Genomic DNA, 27,945 nt, shown 5'->3' with positions numbered 1-27,945 from the left:
CCAAAGGTAGGGGTGTCTAAAGCTAAAGGGCATAGGTTTAAGGTGAGAGGGGAAGAGATACAAAAGTGTCCAGAGGGGCAATGTTTTCACACAGAGGGTGGTGAGTGTCTGGAACAAGCTCCAGAGGTAGTAGGAGAGGTGGGTACAATTTTATCTTTTAAAAATCATTTAGATAGTTACATGGGTACAGAGGGATATGGGCCAAATGCAGGGAATTGGGATAAGCTTAGAGGTTTTAAAAAAAGGGCAGCATGGACAAGTTGGGCCAAAGGGCCTGTTTCCATGCTGTAAACCTCTATGACTCTCTATAAACACTGCAATGAAGTTACTGTGAAAATCCTTTAGCCACCACAGTCTGGCGCCTGTTCGGGTACACAGGGAGAATTTAGCACGGCCAATGCACCTAACCAGCACATCTTTCAGACTGTGGGAGGAAACCGGAGCACCCGGAGGAAACCCAGACACGGAGAAAACGTGCAGACCCTACACAGACAGTGACCCAACCCAGGAATCGAACCTGGGTCCCTGCTGTTGGGAGGCAGGAGTGCTAACCACAGTGCCACCGTGCTGCCCCTGTGGGTGTACCTACACCACGTGGGACTGGGTTCAAGATGACAAGCTCACCCACCACCTTCTCAAGGGCGGGGGCGGGGGGGGGGGGGGGGGGGTGCGGGGGGGGGGGGGGGGGGGCGCGGGGGGACGACCGGCCAGTCACGCCCACATCCCAGGGATGAACAACCAGTCTTGGGGATTCTGACAGAGAGAGAGAGAGAGAAAAAGAGGGACAACAAGGGTGACAGACAGGATGTTTGATATCTTTATTTCAGTCCTTTTAGCAGTTGTCTGGTTACCAGCTGCCTTGACAGGGTAACAGGAGCACACATTTCTTTTTTATTGTTTGAAACCCAATTAATTCTCGCGCAATTGCCCCTCCGACACGTGGCACTCGCAGGGTGGGGTGGGAGGAAGGGAAGGGAAGGGAAGGGGAGTACATCCCGGCGACAACTGTTCAAAGTATTTGACTTTGTGAGGCGACCAGTCCACTCGTTTATATTATCGGAGGAATGTTAAGACGGAAAGGTGGGGAGATGGGGTGGAAAGAGAGAGAGAGAGATGGAGAAGGATGGGGGGGGGGATTCTGTGCACGGGCAGGGTGAACCTCATTGGCCATCGCTCCGGCGAGCTGCTCCCGCTACTGCTCGTCCTCGCCGAAGACATCGTTCTGTTTGCGCTTCATGTTCTCGAAGTCGAAGTCAGTCCCCGTCATGCGTTTGTAGATGTCCTTGATGTCGTTGCACGTTGTCTCAAAGTGGGTGGTGGCGTCGTAGGAGCGGGACACAAAGACCTGGGGAGGGGGAGAAAGAGGGGGTAACGTCACATCAGAGAGATTTTCAAAGAAGAGAATGTCAAACCAGCATGGCCATGGGGGGCCACTCAGCCCCTCTCGAGCCTGTTACACAGGCACAGGGGGAAGCCCATTCAGCTCCTTTTAAGCCTGTTACACAGGAACAGGGGGAAGACCATTCAGCCCTTCTCAAGCCTGCTATCCCATTCTATAAGATTTTGTCTGATCTGATTGTGGCCTCGACTGCGCTTTCCTGTCTGGTACAGCCCCTCCCTTGTCAATCAGAAATCTGTCTAACCCAGACTTGAACATATTCGATGAACTGCAGCCCCCACTGCTGTCTGCCTCCAGGCTTCAGGAATATAGGGATATCATGAGATTCTGATTCAATTCCTGTACCCAGTGGTGCACGAAGCCAGACTTCAGTCTTGTTTCCATTGCTTAGTACTTCCCGGGACAGGTCACTAGTCTGTCACCCAGGGGCTTCTAGCCTGGAAGGCAGGACGGTGGGGAGGAAACATTCAAACATTCCTCCAGTCCCTACAACCTCCTGTCTCTTGCTCCTTTATGATGCTCCTTAAAAAAAACAATGTTTTTGACCGAGTCTTTGGTTCCCTGGTCTCTATTGTCACATAATGAGATTCGGCCATTAAAGATTGCTTTGTAATGCTGCCATGAAATTGAAATGTTTTAGCAGGTTTAAAAGCGCTATTTAAATGTAGGTGGCTGTTGTTGAACATCAGTCCTCAGCCCTGACATGGGCCACTGACACCATCCTGTGGTCATGCAGAGTATTGCAGCAGCATTCGGGACAGCATTACAAAAGCTTTGAATGGAAATCTCAGAACAGCACAGCAGGAGGCCATTCGGCCCATCAAGTTCATGTCCTCTCCTTTCACTCTGTAGTCCTGAAAATCTAATTTCCTCTTGAAATTCTTCATCACCTCCCCTCGTAGGGAGTAGGTTCCACCTTGTAACGCCCGCTGTGAAACACTCTTCCTCAGACTCCTTACCAGCGCTAACCCCACCCCACATTGAGTCTGTATCAAACCCAATCCCACCCAGATCCTACCCCCATAATCCCATGCATTTACCCTAGCTAGTCCCCCTGACACTAAGGGGCAATTTAGCATGGCCAACCCACCTAACCTACACATCTTTCAGACTGTGGGAGGAAACCTGAGCACCCGGAGGAAACCCACGCAGACACGTGGAAAATGTGCAAACTCCACCCAGTGACCCAAGCTGGGAATCGAACCCGGGTGCCTGGTGCTGAGAGGCAGCAGTGCTAACCACTGTGCTGCCCAAGTGGCGTCGGTAGTCGTTTCAAGGGGTGCTTAATGCTGGCCCTGCTCAAAATGCCCCACATCGAGAAAACACCCCCTTCTGTTCAATCCACTCAGTCACACCCCATCACCCCAAGAATTTTGAATTTCAGTAAAAATCTCCCCTCGGTTTCCTTCCAAAGATGACAGTGCCAGCCTGTTTGATCTTTCTATAGGGGCAAAATTATCCGTGGATGGTTAAGAAGTGGATTCAGTACTCTAGCTGCAACCTGACAAGTGTTTTCAGAGTAACCTTCCTGACTGCTCTCTTCTGAGCCTTTGAAACACAGCAACGGGACGCCAAGGATTCACCCCGGTGTTCACACTAACCTGGGTCCAGCTCTCTCATGCCCAACCCCACGCTAGTGCTGAGGGAGCGATGCGCCACCTCGGACACCAAGCAGACAGAGAGAGAGAGAGAGAGAGAGAGGGGGGAATGGGTGAGAGGAGGACTGGGCCCGATCGCAGGCAGAATGGCTCTGGGACCTACTCACCTGGCTTTCTGTCCCGTCTTCTATTGGCTCGTACAGGTCACTAATGGCGACGAACCTGGAGAAAGTGGGGACAGGATGGGAGAGAGAAATGTTCGCAGGTTAGTGGAAACGTTTACACGTGCATCATCATCCCAACCTTGAGTGTTGTGAAATGGAATTAGACGAGTGTGGTTTTACGTTCAGTGCTTGGACATTTAAATGCAGGGACCCAGACTGCAATATTTGTAACGAGGACCAAACATCAGGATTGCCTTGGTAACAGGCTTTTGAATTTTGACAGCCTATCAGTTTAAAGAAGACACTCAGCTATCAGGGACCTATCAAATTTGAGTTTGCTGCTGTTGATAACATCAGACTAATCCTGGGGTAGGAAAGTTGATTAGGTCATCACAGTTATAAAGAGGAACTCAACTGCCTGCCTGTAGATCAACTGAAGAGCTGCCACCTCTCTAGAGGAAAGAACTGCTCCCTGCCAGCTAAAAACTAAAAGAACTATGAAGGGTACCAAAATCAGAAAAAGCTTACAGACAACGGAATCGACAGAAGAACTCCAAAGGTTTTCCAAAGCCAAAACACTTGGCTGTATATTTTTGAGTGTGTATAAATTTCTATTGTTATTAGGTTTTTGGATAATGAATGGTCCTTGTATTTATTTGAACAGCATTCCAGTAGTATCTCATTTTAATCGACATGTTACTTGTTTAGTTAAAGCTCCCGGTTAGTTAAATAAATAACTTATTAATTATTCACTGAAAGCGAGTATGGGTCTTTCTCGTAATGGATCTGTAAATGTTAATAAAGAACAGTTCACACTTATAAACTGCTCATAGGTGTTGGGCGTTGTTTAATTCATTCCCTCAAACACTTATAAAGAGAGACCGCTGGCATACTGACAGACATGTTGCTACGTTCTGTGACTAAACCCGCTATGACTGACAGGACATTAAGCTGCCCCCAAGATGGCCCTGGCAAACCCTTCAGTTGTGTTCGAGGCCGCTCCTCACCACCACCTTCTGAAGGGGGCAACTGGCAAGGGGCAGGTGGTGGGGAAAGATGGACAATAACAGCAGCCACATCTGGGACGGAAGTGAGGGAGAATGTGGGGCTCAGCGTCCCGTGATCCCCGGTGTCGAAGCTCTCTCTCTGTTCAGCCCCCCACCGAGCCCCACATCCGGCACAGAAAGGTGAACACTTACTTCTGGTCCACGGGCTCCAGAAGCTCCAAAGCCGGCTCGATCTCCTTCTCTGGCTCCGCCGTCTCCACCGTGGTACTGACTATGGCGATGTACTTGCCCTGGGCAGCAACATTGTGAGCGTAGGAGATCAGGCAGACGTAAATATCTGGAGGGGGTAGAAGGACACACACATCAGGGTGGTCTCGGCTAGGGGAGGCAAAACACCTGGTGTCACCAGCTCCCCGTCTCTTGTCAGGAGCTCACGCACACCTGCCCCAAGCTGCATCCCTATCTCCACACCCTCACTCCTCAACACATTTCACAGTCACTTCACTGCAGTGTTAAACGTAAGCGTGCTTGTGACACCAATAAACAGACTTGATTTACAGCCCCAGAATCAGGCCATTCGGCCCCTCTGCTCCATGCTGGTGTTTCCGCCCCAAACTAGCCTCCTCCCGCACCTCGGAGTCCCTACAGCGCAGAAGGAGGCCATTCGGCCCATTGCTGCAATCACCACAATCCCACCAGGGCCCTACTCCTGTAAGCCCCCACCAACAATACAGTCAATCTAACATGGCCAATCCATCTAACCCGCACACCTTTGGGGTGTGGAAGGAAAGCGGAGCTCCCAGAGGAAACCCGCACAGACACAGGGAGCATGTGCAAACTCCATACAGACAGTATCCTGAGGTGGGGACTGAACCCAGGTTCCTGGCACTGTGAGACAGCAGTGCTAACCACTGTGCCACCCTCTGTACTCCATCTTCCCCCCACCACCCCCCCATCTCCTATTCCTTTCTCCCACTGTGTGTTTATCCAGCTTCCCCCCTTAAACACATCGACAGGATTCACCTCAACCACTCCCCGGGGGGGGGGCGACTCCCACAATTGCACTTAGTGACCATCTTATACTGTTGCCCCACCTCCCCCCACCCCCAGTTCAACTTCAAACCCATTAAACTGCTAATCCCGCTGAGTCACAAACTTTATTCAAGCGCTCCTGGACCCACCCACATCCCCTCCCGCCTGCAGAGGAAACAGTTCCCCTCTTCTTACACTCACTCACGTGCAGCTCCTCAAACATAACCGGGCCACAAATCCTTGACACTAAAACTCGATTCCTGGCTTGGGTCACTGTCTGTGCAGAGTTTGCACATTCCCCCCTGTATCTGCGCGGGTTTCCTCCTCCGGGTGCTCGAGTTTCCTCCCGTTGTCCAAAGATGCGCAGGTTAGATGGATTGGCCATGCCAAATTGACCCGTAGAGTCAGGGGGACTATCTAGAGTAAATGCACGGGGTTAAAAGAAGAGAGGCTTGGGTGGGAGTGTTGTGAGCGCAGACACGTAGGGCTGAATGGCCTCCTTCTGCATTGTCGGGATTCTAGGATTCCCCCGAGTGCTCCGGTTTCATCCCACTGTTCCACAGATGTGCTGGTTAGGTGCACTGGCTGTGCCAAATTGTCCCTTAGTGTCAGGGGATGCTTAGGTTAGAGGGACTTGGTGGGGGGGGGGGGGGGGGGGGTAAATATATGGGATTACGGGGATAGGGCCTGGGTAGGATTGTTGTCAGTGCCGACTCAATGGGCTGAATGGCCTCCTCCTGCACTGTAGAGATTCTATGGTCCCCAGAGGGTCACGGCGCTTGGAGCTCAGTCCAGCTGCATGACCCCTGCTCGCGATTCCCACCGCGGGTGCAGCACGTCTCCATGCAGAGGACCCAAGTCTTGGCTCCGTGAGCAAAACGTGCCCCCCCCCCCCCTCCCCCTCGCTTCCCCACGGTCCCCCTCCTCACCTGATTTTCTGTTGACCTGGTTCTGAGGGATGATGATCTGGCAGGAGTTGGCATCGTTGGTCTGCTTGATGGGATGGCTGAGGATGCAGATGACCCGGATAACCTGCCCAACCTTCTGCACACGCTCCGCAACATAGCTGGGGTCACAGATCAGCTGCTTACAGCGAGCAACCTATGAGCAGGAAGGGGATTAAATAAAAAATAACTACAACAATTTAAACAACACCCTTCCATCAGAAACATCTCGACTTCCGTGTGATGACACTGTACCTTTAAGAAATGTATTTTTAGCATGTTTCTTGTGCGGGGTATGTTTGATATTCAGCTGTTTTATATGGTGCCAATATGTCTGCACCAGGCATGCTGACAATGCAGACTAATAATTGATCTGAGATAATGGGGGTATATGTTAGAACATAAGAAATAGGAGCAGGAGTAGGCCATCTAACCCTTCGAGCCTGCCCTGCCATTCAACAAGATCATGGCTGATCTGAAGTGGATCAGTTCCACTTTCCCGCTTTCTCCCCATAACCCTTAATTCCCTTGTCTATCAGAAACCTATCCACCCGTGACTTAAATATATTCAGAGGTAGCCTCCACCACTTCAACGGGCACAGAATTCCAGAGACTCACCACCCTTTGAGTGAAGAAATTCCTCAACTCCGATCTAAACCGTTCCCCCCCCCCATTATCTTGAGGCTGTGCCCTCTAGTCCTGCTATCCTTTGAGCAGGAAGAATCTCTCTACCTCTACCCTATCCATCCCTTTCATTATCTTATACGTCTATACAAGATCCCCCCCCCCCCCAGCCTTCTAAACTCCAATGAGTACAGACCCAGTCTATTCAGTCTCTCCTCATAGGCTAACCCCCTCATCTCCGCTATCAGCCTAGTGAACGTTCTCTGCACTCCCTCCAAGGCCAATATATCCTTCCACAAGTGCGGTGACCAAAAAATGTTTTAATCTGAATTAATGCATTTTTGTTCTTCCTCTGGGATTTTAATTAGGTTGATTGTCAAGAGATAAGGTCATGTGAATGGGTGGAGCCAAGCTTACAGGAGAGAGAAAAAAAAATACTCAGTTCATTTCTGTTTGATCCTGAAAGCAGCAAGATGTATTTCTCTCTCACCGGAGGCTGTTGTTTAGGACCTGCTACGAAAAAGAGGTTTCTCTCTCTCCCTCTACAGAGGTATTCTGGAGACTTGGGGACTAGCAACCCACATACCAGCACATAAGCCTGTGTTGTTTGCTAACTGAGTTTGACGAGGAGTTTAAGTCAGTGAAGAATATTGCTTAAATTGGAACCAATATAGAGATAGATGAGCAGTTAAGAATGGCATCTCATATTTTAAACATTTCACTTGGTAAAAGTTACACTAATTCTTTTTGTTAGTGTTTAAGCTGTTAAATAAAGTTTGTTTTGGTAAAAGCTTCACAGCGGATCAATAGAATAACACCTGGAGTGAAACACATTACCCTCACACAAATGCCAAAAATCAGAAGTAGTTGGCGTCTACTCTAACTTCATAATGCTCCTTGGAGTTTCTGATCTGGTCAGTAACACTTGCCCATTGCCTGTGTCGTACAACCAATGTTATAGAAGAAAATTTGACTCAAAATTTGGGTTTTTATAACAAATGGCAATTGTTTCAGCGTTATTATTCCTGACCCTCCCTCAGCGCTGCACCAGCGCAGGAAGTGATGCCTCCCATGGTTGGATTGCCAGCCACTCTGGCCTCGCCATTAAAGATAGATGCCTGGAGACATCTCGGTGAGAATGGGTGCAGATTTCAGCGTGACCGTGACTGCGGGACTACGGTGGAAAGGGGCACAGGCAGAGGGTCCCGATGACCCAGGGGCAACAAAACACGTTGTTATCCTTACCTCACCCTCAGACTTCACCCCGACCACTCGTCCATTCTCAAAAACCAGCTCATCCACTGGCTTGTTCAACATGTAGGTGCCTCCGTATATCGCACTGAGCCTGAGATGGACATGGAGAGCGTGGAAGGGAGGGAAAAAGGAGAGAGAGAGAGAGAGAGAGGTGGGGGAAGGGAGAGAGAGAGAGAGAGAGCGCGAGCAAGAGAGGTGGGGAAAGACGGAGGGGAGACAGAAAGAGAGGGGGGCAGGGAAAGGGGGGGACAGAGAGAGAGAGAGAGACAGAGAGAGAGAGAGAGAGAGAGAGAGAGAGAGAGGCGGGGAAAGAGGGAGAGGAGGAGGAGGAGGAGAGGAGAGGAGAGGAGAGAGAGATGGGGGGTGCAGAGGAATAGGGAGAGAGAGAGAAAGAGAGAGAGAGGAAAGGAATATTAGGGACAAGCACTGAGAAATTACAAATCACTCCCATGGCACATGGGGGCTGGAGTTGTGGGAATCAAACCCAGGAGCCTGAAGCTATGAGGCAGCAGCGATAACCATTCTGCCACCATGTCGCCTTCTCCTCTCCAAGGAGGACAGTCTCAACCCAGAATCATTGAATCCCTACACTGCAGAAAGAGAGGCCATTCAGCCCATCGAGTCTGCACTGACAACAATCCCACCCCGATCCTCTCCCCGTAGCCCACACATATTGACCCCACTAATCCCTCTAATTCTACGTATTGCAGGACACTAAAAGGGGCAATTTAGCACGGCCAATCCACCTAGCCTGCACGTCTTTCAGACTGTGGGAGGAAACTGGAGCACCCGGTGGAAACCCACGCAGACACAGGGAGAACGAACAGTGTCCGCACACACAGTGACAGCAAGCTGGGAATTGAACCCGGGTCCCTGGAGCTGTGAGGCTGCAAAGCTAACCTCTCCAAATCTATCCTCTGAACTCAAGTTTCTCATCTCCAAGAGCACTGAATTTTGGAATGTGATTAAGGGGCTGAATGGCCTCCTCTGCTGGCCTGAGTTGAAGCAGGATTGATATTCACTCAGTATGTCAATTTATTATGCTAATAATGAAATTATATCCGGTCAGCTGGACTGGGAGCATTGACTTGGATTTTTGAACTCGGGTTTCCCCCAAGTCTGGAATCGAACCCACAGTTCACTGACACATAGACTGCCAAACCCACTGACTACCGGCATTTACACTGCTGCTGCTTTCCATTCAAGAGTTTGGATAATCAGAGAATACAGGCTTCAGACACATGCACCCCATTGTAGAACACAGCAATAACTTTTGTTTCCAAAGCAACTTCTACCAGCCCCAAGGTACTTCACAGCAGCATCAGAGAGGGTCTGACCCCCAAGGCACAGAGATTTCAGGGAAAGGAAACCAAAAGATTGGTTAAAAAAAAAGGCCAGTTTTAAAGAAGCATTTTAAAAGGGGGATGATCGAGAGGCTGGAATTGGAGGAGCACAGGGATCTTGGAGGGTTGGAGGGAGTTACAGAGATAGGGAGGGTTGTACGGGCTGGAGGAGGGTTACAGAGGGACGGTTGTAGGGGCTGGATGCGGTTAGAGATAGGAAGGGTTGTAGGGACTGGAGGAGGGTTACAGAGTTAGGGAGGGTTGTAGAGGCTGCAGGAGGTTACAGAGATAGGGAGGGTTGTAGGGGCTGCAGGAGAGTTACAGAGTTAACGAGGGCGGGTCAATGAGCACAGAGGTGCTGGTGGGTGATGATGGTGGATACAGGGATATGGGATTCGGAGTCATAGTCAGTCGTGATGCTACCCATCCCCACAGCAGCAGCAGCACCCCACCCATCCGACACACAGGCTCACTAACCCAGAGACCCCCTTACCTGGCAAAGCCTTGTGGGAGCTCCCCCAGTCCATAGAGAGGGTAAAGGTATGGGCTCTTCCCGTAACGTGCCAATGATTCACTGTACAACTTGATGCGATTGATCGTTTCCAGGCAGGGTTGGTCCAGATAGCTATCGAGCACAAGAACAGAACTGTGAAAGACCCCAACGCAAATACCATCTAGTACATCCTCCGCCCATGTCCTGACATCCCGTTCCCCCTCTCAAGCCTGTTACACAGGAACAGCAGGAGGCCATTCAGCCCCTCTCAAGCCTATTACACAGGATCAGAAGAAAAAAAACAAAGAAAATTACAGCACAGGAACAGGCCCTTCGGCCCTCCATGCCTGCACCAACCAGGCTGCCCGACTGAACTAAAACTCCCTACCCTTCTGGGGACATATCCCTCTATTCCCATCCTATTCATGTATTTGTCAAGATACCCCTTAAAAGTCACTACCATATCTGCTTCCACTACATCCCCCGACAACGAGTTTCAGGCACCTACTACTCTGTGCAATAAATTTGCCTCATACATCTCCTTTGAACCTTGCCCCTCACACCTTAAACCTGCGCTCCCTAGTAATTGACTCTTCCACCCTGGGAAAAAGCTTCTGACTATCCACTCTGTCCATGCCCCTCATAATCTTGTAGACTTCTATCTGGTCTCCCCCAACCTCCGTCGCTCCAGTGAGAACAAACCAAGTTTCTCCAACCTCTCCTCAAAGCTAATGCCCTCCATACGGGGCAACATCCTGGTAAATCTTTTCTGTACCCTCTCCAAAGCCTCCACATCCTTCGGATAGAATTGAACACTATATTTCAAGTGCGGCCTAACTAAGGTTCTATAAAGCTGCAACATGACTTGCTAATTTTTAAACTCAGTGCCCTGGTCGATGAAGGCAAGCATGCCGTATGCCTTCCTGACTACCTTCTCCACCTGCATTGCCACTTTCAGTGACCTGTGTACCTCTACACCCAGATCCCTTTGCCTATCAAAACTCTTAAGGGTTCTGCCATTTACTGTCTATTTCCCATCTGTATTAGACCTTCCAAAATGCATTACCTCACAGTTGAGCAGATTAAACTCCATCTGCCATCTCTCCACCCAAGTCTCCAACTGATCTATATCCTGCTGTATGCTCTGATGGTCCTCATCACTATCTGCAAATTCACCAACCTTTGTGTCCGCAAACTTACTAATCAATCCAGTTACATTGTCCTTCAAATTGTTATAAACAGCAAAGGTCCCAGCATTGATCCCTGAATCACGCCACTCGTCAAACATAAGAAATAAGAACATAAGAAATGGGAGCAGGAGTAGGCCATCTAGCCCTTCGAGCCTGCCCCGCCATTCAATAAGATCATGGCTGATCTGTCGTGGCTCAGTTCCACATTCCCGCCCTCTCCCCATAACCCTTAATCCCCTCTCTCATCAAAAACCCATCAACCCGCGTCTTAAAAATATTTAGCGAGGCAGCCTCCACCACTTCAACGAGCAGAGAATTCCAGAGATTCACCACCCTTTGAGTGAAGAAGTTCCTCCTCAACTCCGTTCTAAACCGCCTCCCCTTTATCTTGAGGCTGTGCCCCCTAGTCCTACTGTCTTTTTTGAGCGGGAAGAGTCTCTCCACCTCTATCCTATCCATCCCATTCATCATCTTATACGTCTCAATGAGATCTCCCCTCATTCTTCTAAACTCTAACGAGTACAAGCCTAGTTTATTCAGCCTCTCCTCACAGCTCAACCCCCTCAACTCCGGTATCAGCCTAGTAAACCTTCTCTGCACTCCCTCCAAGGCCAAAATATCCTTGCGCAGGTGCGGCGCCCAAAACTGCACACAGTACTCCAGCTGCGGCCTCACCAATGCCCTATACAGCTGCAGCAAGACCTCCCTACTTTTATATTCAATCCCCCTTGCTATGAAGGCCAGCATCCCATTCGCCTTCCTGACCACCTGCTGCACCTGCAAGCTGGGTTTTTGCGACTCATGCACAAGGACCCCGAGGTCCCTCTGCACCGTCGCCTGCTGCAGTTTTTCGCCACGTAAGTAATAGTCCTTCCTACCATTCTTCCTACCAAAGTGGACCACCTCACACTTGCCAACATTAAATTCCATTTGCCATTTCCTGGCCCATTCGCCCAGCCTATCTAGATCCTTCTGCAGACTTTCCACACCCTCCGCACAATTTGCCTTTCCCCCAATCTTGGTGTCATCAGCAAATTTCGACACCCTACACTCGGTTCCCTCCTCCAGATCATCTATATAAGTTGTAAATAGCCGAATAGCACCCATTGACCCCCACTCTCTGCCTCCTATTTGACAACCAATCCTCTATCCACGCTAACACCCTACCCCCAACTCCATGTCCCCTGACCTTCTGCAATAACCTCTTGTGAGGTACCTTGTCAAACGCCTTCTGAAAATCCAGAAAGACCACATCCACCGGCTCTCCTCTATCCACTGCCCTAGACACATCCTCATAGAACTCCAGTAAATGTGTCAGACACGACTTCCCTTTAATGAAACCGTGTTGCGTCTGCCCTATCAAGCAATTCCCTTCAAGATGCCTCGCAATTTCCTCCTTAGTGACGGATTCTAACATTTTACCTACCACAGACGTTAAACTAACTGGCCTATAATTCCCCGCCTTTTGCCTGGCACCCTTCTTAAACAACGGCGTAACATTAGCCGTTTTCCAATCTTCCGGCACTTCCCCGGAATCCAGCGACGTTTGGAAAATAACCACCAAGGCATCCACTATCACCTCCGCCATTTCTTTCAGAACCCTCGGATGCATTCCATCCGGTCCTGGGGACTTGTCCACAATCAGCCCCTCCAGTCTGTCGAGCACCACCTCTCTAGTAACAGTAATGTCATTAAGATCCTCCAGTCCTACCACCTTTCCATCGCTAACACCTGGCAAATTATTCACGTCCTCCTCCGTGAAGACAGAAACAAAAAAGTTATTCAAGACCTTAGCCATATCCCCATCCCCTACCACTAGGTCCCCTTTCTCATCCTCTAAAGGACCAACGTTCACCCTAGCCAGCCTCTTCCTTTTTATATATTTATAAAAACTCTTGCTATCCGTTTTTATATTAAGTGCTAGCCCAGCTTCATAGCTTCTCCTACCCTCCTTTATCAACTTCTTTGTCAATCTTTGTTGACATTTAAACCTTTCCCAATCCTCTTCTCGCCCACTGCTCTTAGCTACTCTAAATTCCTCCGCTTTTAATTTAACACTTTCCTTCACCTCCTTCGTTATCCACGGCTTATTACCTCTCCTACGGTCCTTTTTGACCATCGGAATAAATTTCTGCTGAGCACCAAGAAAGATCCTCCACTGCTCCTCAGCAGACCTACCTTCCAACGCGCTCCCCCAGTCCACATTCGCCAATTCTTCTCTCATCCTACCGTACTCCCCTCTATTCAAACAAAGGACGCGTGTCCGGGAACCCACTTTCTCCTCCTCCATCTGCAACAGAAACTCCACCATACAATGATCACTCTCTCCAAGAGGATCCTTCACCGCAAGGTCCCTAATTCTACCCGCCTCATTGCATAGCAAACCCTGCATTCAGACACGCACCCTTCCACTGCTACCCTCTGTCTTCTTTGGCTGAGCCAGTTCTGTATCCACCTTGCCAGCTCACTTCTGATCCCACGCGACTTCACTTTCTGCACCAGTCTGCAATGAGGGACCTTGTCAAAGGCCTTACTGAAGTCCATGTAGACAACATCCACTGCCTTTCCCTCATCCATCATCTTCAACACTTCCTCAAAAAGGAAGGGGCCACTCAACCTCTCTCAAGCCTGTTACACAGGAACAGGAGGAGGCCATTCAGCCCCTCTCAAGCATCTTGCAGAGGAACAGGATGAGGCCTATTCAGAACCGAGAGCAGCAATTCTCGTCTGGTCGATTAGCCTCTTAGGGACCCTGGGCCCAAAATCCAACACAGTTACTCCAACAGGGGAGTTACACTGAACTGCACTGTATCTTCCGCCCCTTTCCTGCTCTGCTGGGGAGCATCTATACAAGGGAATCACTTGTCAAAACGCAGCCAGTGGAAAACGTACTCGTCCGTCCTGTAGAGGGCCAAGGCGTGGCCCGTGAAGTCGATCACATCCTGGCCCAGGTCAAAGGTCTTGTAGACCTTCCTCATCGTCGTGGCAACAGGGTCTACGCCTTGGAAGGTTTTGGGGTCGTTCTCATCGAAGGCAGCCACAAAGACGAGGAATTTGCGGAATCGCCGTTTCTCGAACATCCCCATCAGGTCTGGAGGGTAGGACAGAGAGAAAATGGTCAGGTCTGAACAAGACAACCCTGCGGCCACGTGACCCCTGTCTGCGGGAGGAGAACAACCCCTCAGCATGTTCACAAAAACCTCAACAGGATTCTCTCAATCAATCATTCTCGCACCCCACCCGGCACACACACACACACCCCCGGCCCCCCTCCTTTCCCCAGTGCGCATCACCCACCCAACCCCGCACCCTCTTCCCCCCCCCAACCCAGCTTCCCTGACTCAGATTAAAAAAGAGTTTTTAAAAATTGGGGTTCGCTTTTCAAATGGGGGAAAGCTAATTTGTACACTTCAATGATGTGGAGATGCCAGCGTTGGACTGGGGTAAACACAGTAAGAAGTCTCACAACACCAGGTTAAAGTCCAACAGGTTTATCTGGTGGCACAAGCTTTTGGAGCTTTGTTCCTTCATCGGGTGAGTGCAGGAATTGTTTCACAAACAGGGTATATATAGACACAAACTCAATTACAAGATAATGGTTGGAATGCGAGTCTTTACAGGAAATCAAGTCTTAAAAGGTACAGACAACGTGAGTGGAGAGAGCTTTAAGCACAGGTTAAAGAGATGTGTACTGTCTCCAGACAGGACAGTTAGTGAGATTTTACAAGCCCAGGTAAGTCATGGGGGTGACAGATAGTGTGACATGAACCCAAGATTTCATGATTTAAAATTAATTAACAATGTCATTAATTAATTAATTCAAGATTTTTCTCTCAGGGTCGGAATGATTGCTACGAGGGGACACAGGTACAGAGGAGATATCAGGGGTAAGTTTTTCACTCAGAGGGTGGTGGGTGAGTGGAATCAGTTGCTGGTGGTGGTGGAGGCAAATTCAATAGGGTCTTTTAAGAGACTTCTGGATGAGTACATGGGACTTAATAGAATTGAGGGTTATAGGGAAGCCTAGTAGGTAGGGATATCATCGGCACAACTTGTGGGCTGAGGGGCCTGTTTGTGCTGTAGTTTTCCTATGTCTGTTGTGATCCTCCTCATCTGAGCAGATCCTGTGTATATGAAGGGCTTGTCCATAGGGGCTGGCTTCTTTAACATATTTAGGGTGGAAACTGGAGCACTGTGAGGTTATCCACAGGCTTGTGGTACAGTAAAGTGCTGAGGTGACCGTCCTTGGAGATATGGGTGTCCAAGTATACAACCGATTCCAGAGAGTAGTCCATGGTGAGTCTGATGGTGGGATGGAACTTGATGATGGTGTCATCACATAGTTATTTCAGTGATTGTTCACCATGAGCCCAAAGGAAGAAAATGTCATCGATGCTATACACTAGATACATTGGTTGAAGATCCTGTGCGGTGAAGAAGTCTTGTTTGAAGCTGTGCATGAAGGTGTTGGCATATTGAGGTGTGAATTTGGTCCCCATGGCTGTTCCATGTGTCTAGATGAAGAACTGGTTGTTGAAGGTGAAGACATTGTGGTCCAAGGTGAATTGTAGAATTGCGTCTTGGAGATTGGCAGTTGTCAGCGTTGAGTACTGAGGTACTTGCAGCAATGCCATCATCGTGGGGGATGGTGGTGGAGAGCACCGAGACATCCATTGTGATGAGGAGTGCTCCTGGTTCAACTGCTCCATGTGTGCTGAGTTTCTGTTAAGAAGTCTGTATTGTTCCAACAGAGCTGGGGGCTCTTTGTACGATGGGTTTCAGGATGTCCTCAACATAGCCGGAGAGGTTCTCACACAGGGTCCCATTGCTCGAAGCAATGGGACAGCTGGGTGTGTTTGCCTTGTGTATCTTCAGGAGGCAGTAGAGATCTGTAACGCGGGGAATACATGGAATGAGAGCACGGAGGGTGCTCTGAAGGTCTGGATCAGTCTGTTGAGTTGATGGGTGTTCTTTGGTTGGATCTGCGGGTAACTTTCTGTAGTGTTCCTTGTTGTTCAGTTGTCGGTATGCTTTTGCAGTAATCCGTTCTGTTCAGTATGATGATGGCCCCTCCTTTGCTGGTTTGATGACAATGTTGCAGTTGGTTTGAGAGTGCAGGTGACGTTGTGTTGTGCTTGGGTGATGTTCAGGGCTGTCTTGTGAGTGCGGTTGATGAATCTGGTGTTGACGCACCTCCTGACGGCTTGGGCATACATGTCGAATCGAGGGCAGCGGCCTTCCAGAGGAGTCCAATAGGACTCTTTCCTCCTTGGTCGCTGCATTGCGGATCTCTGTCGGCCAATCTGGTTCATTGGCTGTCTCATTATGTTCACTGTTGGCCTCTTGGGGTTTGTGGAAGAATTCCCTCACCCTCACTCACCTGATGAATTCCTCTGTGTCCTCTGCGAGACTGATGGGGTCTATTTTGGTGGTGGGGCAGGAATTGAGCCCTTGGATTTTGTCTGGCTGAAGTGTGTAGTCCGACACATTGACAATGGGCTTCCCTGCAGTGGTACCATTTTCTACTGTGGTACCAGGGGAGGCTTGGCTGCTGCTGGTGGTGATGCCAAGTTTCTCAAGTTTCCTGTTCTTGGTGTGCATGTAGATTCCGTAGTTCCGTTGTCTCATCTGCTTGGCAGTGTTTTGGTTAAGCGTTCTCCAAGGTGGCCTTCAAGACACACGACAACACAGAATTGCCGAGCAGAAACTGATAGCCAAGTTCTGCGCATGAGGACAGCCTCAACCGGGATCTTGGGTTCATGTCACACTACCTTTGGCCTGGGCTTGTGAAATCTTATTAAGTGTCCTGGCTGGAGACAATTCACACCTCCTTAATCTGTGATTATCCCTCTCTCCTCTCGCACTGCCTGTACCTGTAAAGACTCACATTCCGACCATTATCTTGTAATTGAGTTTGTATCTATATACGCCCTGTTTGTGAAACTCACCTGATGAAGGAGTGACACTCCGAAAGCTTGTGCCACCAGTAAACTTGTTGGACTTTAACCTGGTGTTGAGAGACTTCTTACTGTGCCTACATCAAGATTCCACTAACAGCACCTCCGCCCCCCCGCCCGACCAAACTCTGCGACAGTGCGGACCCCGACCTCGGCACCGAACCTCCAACACACACCCCCGGCACCGAATCGCCCCCTCCCCCACAGCGCCAATCCACTGACAGCACACCGCCCCTCCGACACAAGATGCAATAAAGAACTTTAAACCGTTCCCTGAAAGGGTCATGGAAGCAGATTCACATTTAAAAAAGGTACAAAAAAAAAGTGCGCGTGTTTGGGGACTAATTGGATAGACCTTTCAAAGGGACCAGGAGAGGTAACGATGGGCTGAATGGACTCCTTGGGTGCCAGAAATTCTTGATGCTCCCAATTTACATTTCTCACGCGGCCCGTTTATCAAGATGGCGGAGACAGAGCCCTGAGGAACGTGGGATGGGGACTGCTGGCTAGGTATGCCAAGCGAACATCTGGCACACTCACTGGAGCCCAGGGCCTCGGTCTCCGTGGAGGGCACCTTGTAGATCTTTCCGCCTTTGTAGACAAAGCTCCCCTCGACCACTTTGAAGTCCAGATAGCGAGTCACCTCGGTATACAGCAACATCTTCACCAGCTGGCCTGTGGAGAGAAACCAGTCAACTAGGCCACATGCCCATGCCCTGCCTCTCCCTACTCCCCACTTCACTCCCTAACTTGCGTACAGCAGCAACCACCTGGAGGGAGGGTGGGAGAAAGAGAAAGATAATGGGGCAGTTCCCATCAACCTGATTCTGAACTGGACCAACCTTATAAATACAGGGGTTGGAACGTCTTGAAGTTGTGCAAGACATTGGTAAGGCCACACTTGGGAATACTGTGTACAGTTCTGCTCACCCTTTTATAGAAAGGATATTATTAAACTAAAAAAAAGTGCAAAAAAGATTTACTAGGATGCTACCAGGACTTGATGGTTTGAGTTATAAGGAGAGGCTGGATAGACTGGGACTCCTTTCCCTGGAGCACAGGAGGCTGAGGGGTGATCTTATGGAGGTCTATAAAATAATGAGGGGCACAGATCAGGTAGATAGTCAGCATCTTTTCCCAAAGGTAGGAGAGTGTAAATCTAGAGGGTGTAGGTTTAAGGTGAGAGGGGAGAGATACAAAAGGGTCCAGAGGGGCAATTTTTTTCCACACAGAGGGTGGTGAGTGTCTGGAATGAGTTGCCAGAGGCAGGTACGATTTTGTCTTTTAAAAAGCATTTAGATAGTTCCATGGTAAGATGGGTATAGAGGGGTTTGGGCCAAATGCAGACAATTGGGACTAGCTTAGTGGTAACAACAGGGTGGCATGGACAAGTTGGGCTGAAGGGCCTGTTTCCATGCTGTAGACCTGTATGACTCTACACCTCACTGACGACCCTTCGTCCATCTCAGGCAATCATTGATAAATCCACTGGGGAGAACATGGAAATCATTCCCATAGGGCATGGTTGAGTGAATTGTCTTGGTAAATTAAGGGAGGTTGGGGGGGATAGAAGGATATGGGGGTGGGAGAGGAAATAGGGGGGTGGGAGCCGAAGCATCAGTAGAGGGGCTGAATGGCCTGTTTCTGGGGCTGTAAACACTAAACCCAGGCCCCAGGAGCTCAGAGGAGCCAGCCACAGGTGAATCTCCCCCCCCCCAACAACGTTAGTGCCGGATCTTTCATGAGAACATCATCAACAATGAGGTTCTTAAAAATCACAGGGTCAACACTGGCAGGGTTTTAGTGGCCTCGCTGACGCGATATGCGAATAGAAAGAGATAGTAGTTAGACTTCAGCTGGACGAAGCACTGTGAGCAACCCCGGGCCCCACACCTCAAGGGACATACTGACCTCAGGGAGAGAAGTTCAGTGTTGAATGTTCCAGGCCCCACATCTCAAGAAGGGATATACTGACCCTGGGGAGATGACACCACTGTAGTGGGTCGGATCTCAACCAATGACAAGACAGAGTGCAGGAATGAGATAGAGGATCTGGTGAACGGGTGCAGCAACAATAATCTCTCCCTCAATGTCAACAAAATGAAGGAGATTGTCATCGACTTCAGGAAGCGTAGTGGAGAACATGCCTCTCTCTACATCAATGGGGAAGAAGTAGAAAGGGTCAAGAGCTTAAAGTCTTCAGGTGTTCAGATCACTAACAATCTTCGTCCCCCTGACACTATAGTTAAGGAAGCCCACCATCACCTCTGCTTTCTCAGAAGATTAAGGAAATTTGGCATGGCAGCTACGACTCTCACCAACTTTTACAGATGCACTATAAAAAGCATTCTTTCTGGTTGTATCACAGCTTGGTGTGGCTCCTGCTTTGTCCAAGACTGCAAGGAACTACAAAAGGTTACGAATTTAGCCCAATCCATCATGCAAACTAGCCTCCCATCCATTATCTCTGCCTACACTTCCCACTGCCTCGGCAAAGCACTCAGCATAAGCGCGATTTGATGGAAGTTTGAGATATTCAGACAGGTTGGAAAGAAACTACTTCTCACTGGTTGGGAAGAGTTTGGGACAGGGGTGGGGGTGCAGTGGAACACAGGTTAAGCTTTCAGGGACTGAGGGGGGGTTCAGAATTCTCTGAGAAACGGCAATTGATGCCGGGTCAGTTAATGTTAAATCTCTTGCAATTGAATGATTACCCAAACACATTAAACAGAGAGAGGACGAGAGAAAGAAAAAAAAAGTGGGGGGGGGAGAATATGGAGATGGGCCACAGATCATCATAATCTCATTGAATGGGGGAAAACAGGATCAACAGGAGCTGAATGGCCTCCTCCTGTTCCTGTGTAACAGCCTCGAGAGGGGGCTGAATGGACCTTCTCCTGTTCCTGTGCAACAGGCTCAAGAGGGGCTGAATGGACCTCCTCCTGTTCCTGTGTAACAGGTTTGAGACAGGAGCTGAATTGGCCTCCCGTGGCCCACACAGCAGCCGTTGTCATGCTGCGTTGGGGAGTAGATGGAAACTTTGTGAAATAAAACAGGTCGTGCTTTTCTGACTTACCATTGGCCATCAGGAATTTGGGGATCAAGTCGACATTCCAATCTCTCCCTCTAGCCATGGATTCCGGAGGAGCATCGGAAAGACCGAATCTCTTGTATAGCTGGGGGAGGGAGACACCAACACATTGTACATGTCAGGCAAACTCCAAAACGTCCAACAGCATAGCACACTCCAGGCATTTCACCCCTACCTCCTGCCAGGTGAGGCTTCCACCTAGACAAGGCTGCCCCGGAAATCAGCCTGTGTGACAGACAGGAGCTGGGGCACAAAGGAGCCTGCACGAGAGAGCGCTGCAGGGGGCACATACAAAGGGGGAAGATGACCAGACAGCGCTCGAGGGGGCATGTGGGGTACAGGGGGTCCTGTAAAACGTGAGCCCCAATCTGGGAGACCAGGCCTGCGGCCCCTGCTGTCTGTCTGAGCCCCAGTCAGTCTCGTCATCTGGGCCCCAGTGTGACAGACGCAGAGCACCGGCCCCCGACGTCTGGGCGACACAGAGCATGTCCCCAACCTCTGGGAGACACAGACTGTTGGCTCCCCACCATTGGGGCTCCATCTGGGAGGCACAGCAACGCCCACCCGCCATCTGGGGCCCCATGAGGCAGACACTGAGCGCCGGCCCCCACTGTCTGGGAGACGCAGAATGCCAGCCCCCTGCCGTCTGGGTCTTACCTCTTCCAGTGGAGTGATGGACGAACTCTCCCCACCATAGTAGGGGTTACGATCCATGTGTAGAACCTTCTTCCCATTGACGGAGAGGATACCGGACAGAATACATTCCTGAAAAAGACAATGCGGATAAGGCTGGAGCAAGGTGACAGCAAACACCAGGAATAGGGAGGGGGAGGGGACACAGGGGGCAGAGAGACAGGGAGGGGGGGGGGACACAGGGGGCAGACAGACAGAGGGGGGGGGACACAGGGGGCAGAGAGACAGAGGGGGGGGGACACAGGGGGCAGAGAGACGGGGGGGGGGGACACAGGGGGCAGAGAGACAGGGGGGGGGACACAGGGGGCAGAGACACAGAGGGGGGGAACACAGGGGGCAGAGAGACAGAGGGGGGGGAACACAGGGGGCAGAGAGACAGAGGGGGGGGAACACAGGGGGCAGAGAGACAGAGGGGGGGGAACACAGGGGGCAGAGAGACAGAGGGGGGGGGACACAGGGGGCAGAGAGACAGAGGGGGGGGACACAGGGGGCAGAGAGACAGAGGGGGGGGGACACAGGGGGCAGAGAGACAGAGGGGGGGGACACGGGGCAGAGAGACAGAGGGGGGGGACACAGGGGGCAGAGAGAGAGAGAGACAGAGAGGGGGGGGACACAGGGGGCAGAGAGACAGAGAGGGGGGGGGGGACACAGGGGGCAGAGAGACGGGGGGGGACACAGGGGGCAGAGAGACAGAGAGGGGGGGACACAGGGGGCAGAGAGACGGGGGGGGGGACACAGGGGGCAGAGAGACAGAGAGGGGGGGGCACAGGGGGCAGAGAGACGGGGGGGCACAGGGGGCAGAGAGACAGAGAGGGGGGGGGACACAGGGGGCAGAGAGACAGAGAGGGGGGGACACAGGGGGCAGAGAGACAGAGAGGGGGGGACACAGGGGGCAGAGAGACAGAGAGGGGGGGGGACACAGGGGGCAGAGAGACAGAGAGGGGGGGGACACAGGGGGCAGAGAGACAGAGAGGGGGGGACACAGGGGGCAGAGAGGGGGGGGGACACAGGGGGCAGAGAGACAGAGAGGGGGGGACACAGGGGGCACAGAGACAGAGAGGGGGGACAGGGGGCACAGAGACAGAGGGGGGGGACAGGGGGCACAGAGACAGAGGGGGGGGGACAGGGGGCACAGAGACAGAGGGGGGGGACAGGGGGCACAGAGACAGAGGGGGGGGACAGGGGGCACAGAGACAGACAGAGGGGGGGACAGGGGGCACAGAGACAGACAGAGGGGGGGGGACAGGGGGCACAGAGACAGAGGGGGGGGGGACAGGGGGCACAGAGACAGAGGGGGGGGAGACAGGGGGCACAGAGACAGAGGGGGGGGGACAGGGGGCACAGAGACAGAGGGGGGGGACAGGGAGAGAGAGAGAGAGAGAGAGAGACAGAGACAGAGAGAGAGAGAGACAGAGAGACAGAGAGACAGAGAGACAGAGAGACAGAGAGACAGAGAGACAGAGAGACAGAGAGACAGAGAGACAGAGGAGGGGATGGGAGGATGGGGGTGTGGGGGGGGAAGAGGAAAGGAGAGAGAGAGAGAGAGAGTCGGGGGTGGAAGAGAGGGAGAGGGAGAAAAGTGAAAGAAAGAGTGGGGGGACAGGGGACGTTATAGAGAGAGAGAGCGAGCGATCATCCCAGTGGGAGGTACCGAATCCCACTCGATACTGGGTTGGGGATGATGGGGACACAGTAGCACCCAGGCCCTAATAACAACCCCCCCCCCCCCACCCTCAAGCTCATTCCTTTACCTGGGGATGCCACCCATTTTGTCAACATCGTGGCAGCACCCAGGGGAAGCACTGCCCTCGTCATTTTAAACCAACAACAATGCTGTCATCCTCAACAGACCTGGGCAGATAAAGATCCATTCCTTCCTCCCCCCCCCACCAAAACAAAACCTTGAGCTGCAAATCTCAAAATTCCCTCAGCTCGTTTCCCCCCTCCCTCTGGAACATCAGCGATAAATTCACCTCCTTCACTCATCCCCAATCCGCCCCCCCCCCCAACTCTCTGTGGACAACATCACACGTTTTTCCAACCCCACCCTAGTCCAGGGACGAGTCTGCACAGACAGTTGCATAAGCACACGACCCATCAATAAGGCTATTCTTCCAAAACAAAAATGTATCTCTTAAGAGACCGGGCTTTTTAAAAGACATCGATCGAGGAAATAACGCAAGGATTCATTCTGCAGAGGGGAATATTTGGGTACAAACGGACACACACCTCAGTTTTGTGATAAGCACTGCGGTCGAGAAAATAACCTTAAGGGGACATTTCAGAAAAAGCCGACCATCTGTGATACAGGCAACAGCAGCAGGGAAGGGACTGACAAGACTTGGGTACAGCAATCTGCACTGGATCCAAAATTCCCAGCCAAGTCTCACTACATCTGAACCCATCTCCCCGAAAGGCATTGGTCCAAAATCTCCTTATCGTCCACCTCGACCCATCATGACCCCAGTCGGAATTTCTTAAGCAAATCCTTCCAGGGTTCGGGAGGGAAAGCAGAAAACTCGCTTCGGATAAAGCGAAGGGGGGCGGGGGGGGAAATTGCTGTAAAGACAGGGATAATTTTTGGTAAAGATTTTGTTTATCGCAGGCAGGGATGTGCACGCACATTCGGCATTATGGATTCTGCATGCATGGAGGGCAAGAATTTGCGTTTTAACCAGGTCATACTGGCTGAGATTTATACATTAGCTAGGATCTTTGGGTGTATTCATTTGACATGCTGTCAAATCTAAACAAACAAAATTTGCATTGCATTGGAGGGCAATATTTGAAGTTTAAAACCAATAGACTAATATTTATACAATTCAGATATTCCATGTATTTAAGATATTGAATTTAAATATCTAGACTAATATATATCTAAAAATGCATGAAATATCTTAATTGTATAGACTATACGTTTAAATTCAACATCTTAAATGCAATAGTTTGTATAAATATTTGATCTATGTTTGAATTCAATATATTATTAGATATTGCATGCATTTTAAAATATTGAATTCAAACATATAGACTAATATTTATACAAGATATTTCATGCATTTAACATGTTGAATGTTTAAAAGATATTGAATTTTAAACATTTACTATGTATGCCACTGAGCTATTTCATGTGCTTCAGATTTTGAATTTGAACACAGATTATACAACATCAGATTTTAAACCATTTAAGACAAGATATGAATTTTAAACAATATTTATATCGCTAAAATCATGACACTTAATTTTAAACATAATATCTATGTAGTTAACGTCAGGCATTTTAGACAAGATGCTGAATTTTAAGCATATACAAGAATGTAATGCAGCTAAGCTATTTTATGCATTTAAATCAAGATGTGAATTTTAAACATATAGTTATATTTATGCAGCCATTTCATGCATTTAAGACACTTAAAAACATACACAGTATGTAGCTAAGATCATAAGGTGCTGAGTTTTAACCATATGCAATTATATCTATGCTGTAAAAGCTATTTCACCCATTTGAGATTCAAGGCGTTTAAACGTGTACAACAACATACGAGGTATTTTATGCAGCTAAGGCAAGATTTTGCGTTTAACCAATAATGCACAATAACATTTCTACATCCACGAGGATTTGGCGAAGCATCATGTTTTGCCTTTCTCACCAGTACTTTCAGAGGCACAGATTACAGAGACTTTAAAAAAAAACTCACAGTCAGTCCTGTTCCCAGAACAATCACATCGTATTCTTCGTCCATGGTTGTGGAGTGAGGGGTTGGAAGGAGGGGGGAAAGAGAGAGAGAGAGAGGGGAGGGAGGGAATTTGTTTTAAGATCTCAAGATTGAGGGAGTTCCCAACTGGATGCAACACTGTTACCCCAGCAAAGAGAGAGAGAGAGAGGAGACTGCAGCGACTCCCTTTAGCCAGAAGAGCTTCCTGAATGATTACAATATTTCTTAAAATTGGAAACAGTTTCAGAACAAGAAACTCCAGATCTCTCTGCAATGCAACTATCTCTAGCTTTTGCACTTAACCCCCTCTTAATTAGGGTGCGGGGGGTGGGGGGGGGGGAGAATGAGATTTGACAGTGTTATTCACAGACGAGTCAAAGCAAGCCTCCCCCCCAGAAAAAAGAGACTAATTCACAAAGATGGCTACCTTAGCACTGCAGTGTTGTGCATCGTCCTAGCAAAAGAGTCCCTCTCTCTTTTCCCCTCTCTCTCTCTTTCTGTCTATCTATCTTTCTAAACCACACAGTGCAAAACAAAGCATCTTCCCTTCCCCTCCCCACCCCGCCTTAATCTCGACTGCAAAACAATAAAATGAGGAAATCCAATTCAGATATCTCCCAGCAGGAACTGAGGCACTATTGCTTTTTCAGTGTGTGTTTTAAAATGCTGGCATGCCCAGCCCTAAATCTGAGCAAAAAAAAGAGGGAGAAAAGTAGTCCAGCCAATCTATCAGGAAGAAGCTTCCGCATTTTGCACCAATGGTAATCCTGAAACCACTCCTACAGGAGCTGGAAATTGATTGAGCAAAACCCTGGGATTGAGCAAGTGATCTTGAAGATTATTAAATTCCCCCTTTTCATCTTTAAGGAACAGAAACAGGAGGAATTGCAGTTGTGCGCTATTTATTGTGTGTGTGTGTGCGAGATATTATGAAATAGCAGGAGCAGAGGGAGCTGGCTGTGTAAGTCATTGAAGAGGGCATGACAGGTGGAGAGGACAGTTGGGTGGCACAGTGGTTAGCATTGCTGTCTCATGGGGCCAGGGATGGGCAGCATGGTGGCACAGCAGTTAACACTGCTGCCTCACAGCGCCAGGGACTCAGGCTCGATTCCCTGGCTTGGGTCACTGTCTGTGTGGAGTCTGCACATTCTCCCCGTGTCTGCATGGGTTTCCTCCGGTTTCGTCCCACAGTCTGAAAGACCTGCTGGTTCGGCGCATTGACCCGAACAGGCACCGGAGTGTGGCGACTAGGGGAATTTCACAGTGACTTCATTGGAAGAAAGAAGGATCCTCACGGTGCCAGACATCCAGGTTCGATTCTCGGCCTCGGGTCACTGTCTGCGTGGGAGTTTGCACGTTCTCCCCGTGTCTGCATGAGTTTCCTTCCAGGTGCTCTGGGTTTCCTCCCACAGTCCAAAAGGAAATGATCCTGGGAATGACATATCAGGAGTGTCTGAGGACACTGGGTCTGTACTCAATGAAGTTTAGAAGGGCGGGGGGGCTGGTGGAATCTAATTGAAACTTACAGAATACTGAAAGGCCTAGATGGAGTGGGGAAGATGTTTCCATTAGTGGGGAGACTAGGATCCGAGGGCTTAGAGGAAATGAGAACATAAGAACTAGGAGCAGGAGTAGGCCATCGAGCCTGCTCCGCCATTCAATAGGATCATGGCTGCTCTTTTCATGGACTCAGCTCCAGTTACTCCACCCCCTCACCATAACCCTTGATTCCTTTACTGTTCAAAAATTTATCTATCCTTACCTTAAAAACATTCAGTGAGGTAGCCTCAACTGCCTCACTGGGCAGGGAATTGAACAGATTCGCAACCCTTTGTGTGAAGAAGTTCCTCCTCAACTCAGTCCTAAATCTGCTTCCTCTTATTTTGAGGCCATGCCCCCTAGTTCTAGTTTCAACCGCCAGTGGAAACAACTTCCCTGCTTCTATCTTATCTATTCCCCTCATAATCTTATATGTTTCTATACGATCTCCCCTCATTCTTCTAAATTCCAATGAGTATAGCCCCAGTCTACTCAGTCTCTCCTCGTAAACCAACCCTCTCAACTCCGGAATCAACCTAGTGAATTTCGTCTGCGCTCCCTCCAGTGCCAGTATATCCTTTCTCAAGTAAGGATATACTGTAAAGGGTTGACCCTTTAGAACTGAGATCAGTCAGAGAGTGGTAAATCTGTGGAATTCATTGCCAGTTCATTAAGTTATGAGGATAGATTTAAGACAGAGATAGATGGGTTCTTGATTGGTAAGGGGATCAAAGATTATGGGGAAAAGACGGGAGAATAGGGTTGAGAAACATATCAACCGTGATTGAATGGTGGAGCAGATTTGATGGGCCGAATGACCTAATTCTGTTCCTATATCTTATGGTCTCACCGAAGGACGTGCTGCTTAGGTGCATTGGCCATGCAAGTCTCCCTCAACGTACCTGAACAGACACTGACATGTGGCAACTCGGAGATTTTCACAGTAACTTCATTGCAGTGTTAATGTAAGCCTACTTGTGACAAATAAATAAACTTGAAACTTGAACTTAAATAAAGCATATAGCATCCTGGGCTTTATTAACAGGATGTGGAGATGCCAGCATTGGACTGGGGTAAACACAGTAAGAAGTCTCACAACACCAGGTTAAAGTCCAACAGATTTATTTGATAGTAAACCCACAAGCTTTTGGGGTTTGCCACTTCCTGTACTGACCACAATCCCACGCAGGGCCCTTTTCCCATGACCTTCATTTACCCTGCTAATGCCCCTGACACTAGGGTCAATTTAGTTTGGCCAATCCACCTCACCCACATATTTTTGGACTGCGGGAGGAAAACATAGCACCCAGAGGGAACCCACGCAGACACGGGGAGAAGGTGCAAACTGCAGACTGTGACCGAGGCTGAAATTGAACCTGGTTCCCTGGCACTGTGAGACAGCAAGTGCTATCCACTGTGCCACCCTGAGGTGAGGTTGGAGAGTCCGGTTGTTAGAGGAAGTCTATCCTGGGAACCCCGAAAGCTTGTGGGTTTACTGTTGAATAAACCTGTTTGACTTTAACCTGGTGTTGTCAGACTTCTTACTTTATTAACAGGGACATAGAGTTCAAGAGCAAGGAAGTTATGCTGAACATATACAAGACACTAGTTAGACCTCAGCTAGAATACTGCGTACAGTACAGGGTGCTGCAGAGTAGGAAGGATGTGAATGCATTGGAGAGAGTGCAGAAGAGGTTCACAAGAATGGTTCCAGTGAAGAGAAACTTAAGTTATGAGGATAGATTTGGAGAGATTGTTCTCCTTGGAGAGGAGAAGGCTCAGAGGAGATTTTATAGAGATGTTCGAAATCATGAGGGGGCCAAATAGAGTAGACTAATAATGGTGTTTTTGTATTTTAGCTTGAGTTTTCCTTACTCCCAAATGACCTCCTACTGATACCT

The 27,945-nt window shown here is 49.6% G+C and overlaps 1 protein-coding gene across 1 annotated transcript; it reads right to left on the bottom strand.

Moving 5' to 3' along the window:
• Positions 1–794: 794 nt before the first annotated feature.
• LOC145353492 (rab GDP dissociation inhibitor alpha) lies at positions 795–25,179 on the bottom strand. Its single transcript, XM_080204297.1, has 11 exons — positions 24,488–25,179; positions 20,754–20,861; positions 20,082–20,181; positions 17,546–17,680; positions 13,941–14,139; positions 9,859–9,990; positions 8,014–8,113; positions 6,130–6,301; positions 4,361–4,505; positions 3,165–3,219; positions 795–1,345 (listed from the first exon to the last, which is right to left on the bottom strand). Exons 1-11 carry the CDS (start codon positions 24,530–24,532, stop codon positions 1,193–1,195), a joined length of 1,344 nt encoding a protein of 447 aa, XP_080060423.1. The 5' UTR covers positions 24,533–25,179; the 3' UTR covers positions 795–1,192.
• Positions 25,180–27,945: the final 2,766 nt, after the last annotated feature.

Source organism: Carcharhinus amblyrhynchos, chromosome 15, assembly GCF_965287045.1.
Source record: "Carcharhinus amblyrhynchos chromosome 15, sCarAmb.v2.hapA, whole genome shotgun sequence".
Lineage (NCBI taxonomy): Eukaryota > Metazoa > Chordata > Chondrichthyes > Carcharhiniformes > Carcharhinidae > Carcharhinus > Carcharhinus amblyrhynchos.
The sequence above is the reverse complement of the archived record's forward strand: the minus strand, read 5'-3'. Positions and strand labels throughout refer to the sequence as shown.

Excerpts from the sequence above, each read along its gene's own strand:
- LOC145353492 (XM_080204297.1), bottom strand. The coding sequence starts at position 24,532 with ATGGACGAAGAATACGATGTGATTGTTCTGGGAACAGGACTGACT. Across the intron at positions 17,681-20,081 it reads CAAATTCCTGATGGCCAATG|GCCAGCTGGTGAAGATGTTG; the intron begins GTAAGTCAGAAA and ends TTCTCTCCACAG. Across the intron at positions 8,114-9,858 it reads CTCCCACAAGGCTTTGCCAG|GCTCAGTGCGATATACGGAG; the intron begins GTAAGGGGGTCT and ends TGTCCATCTCAG.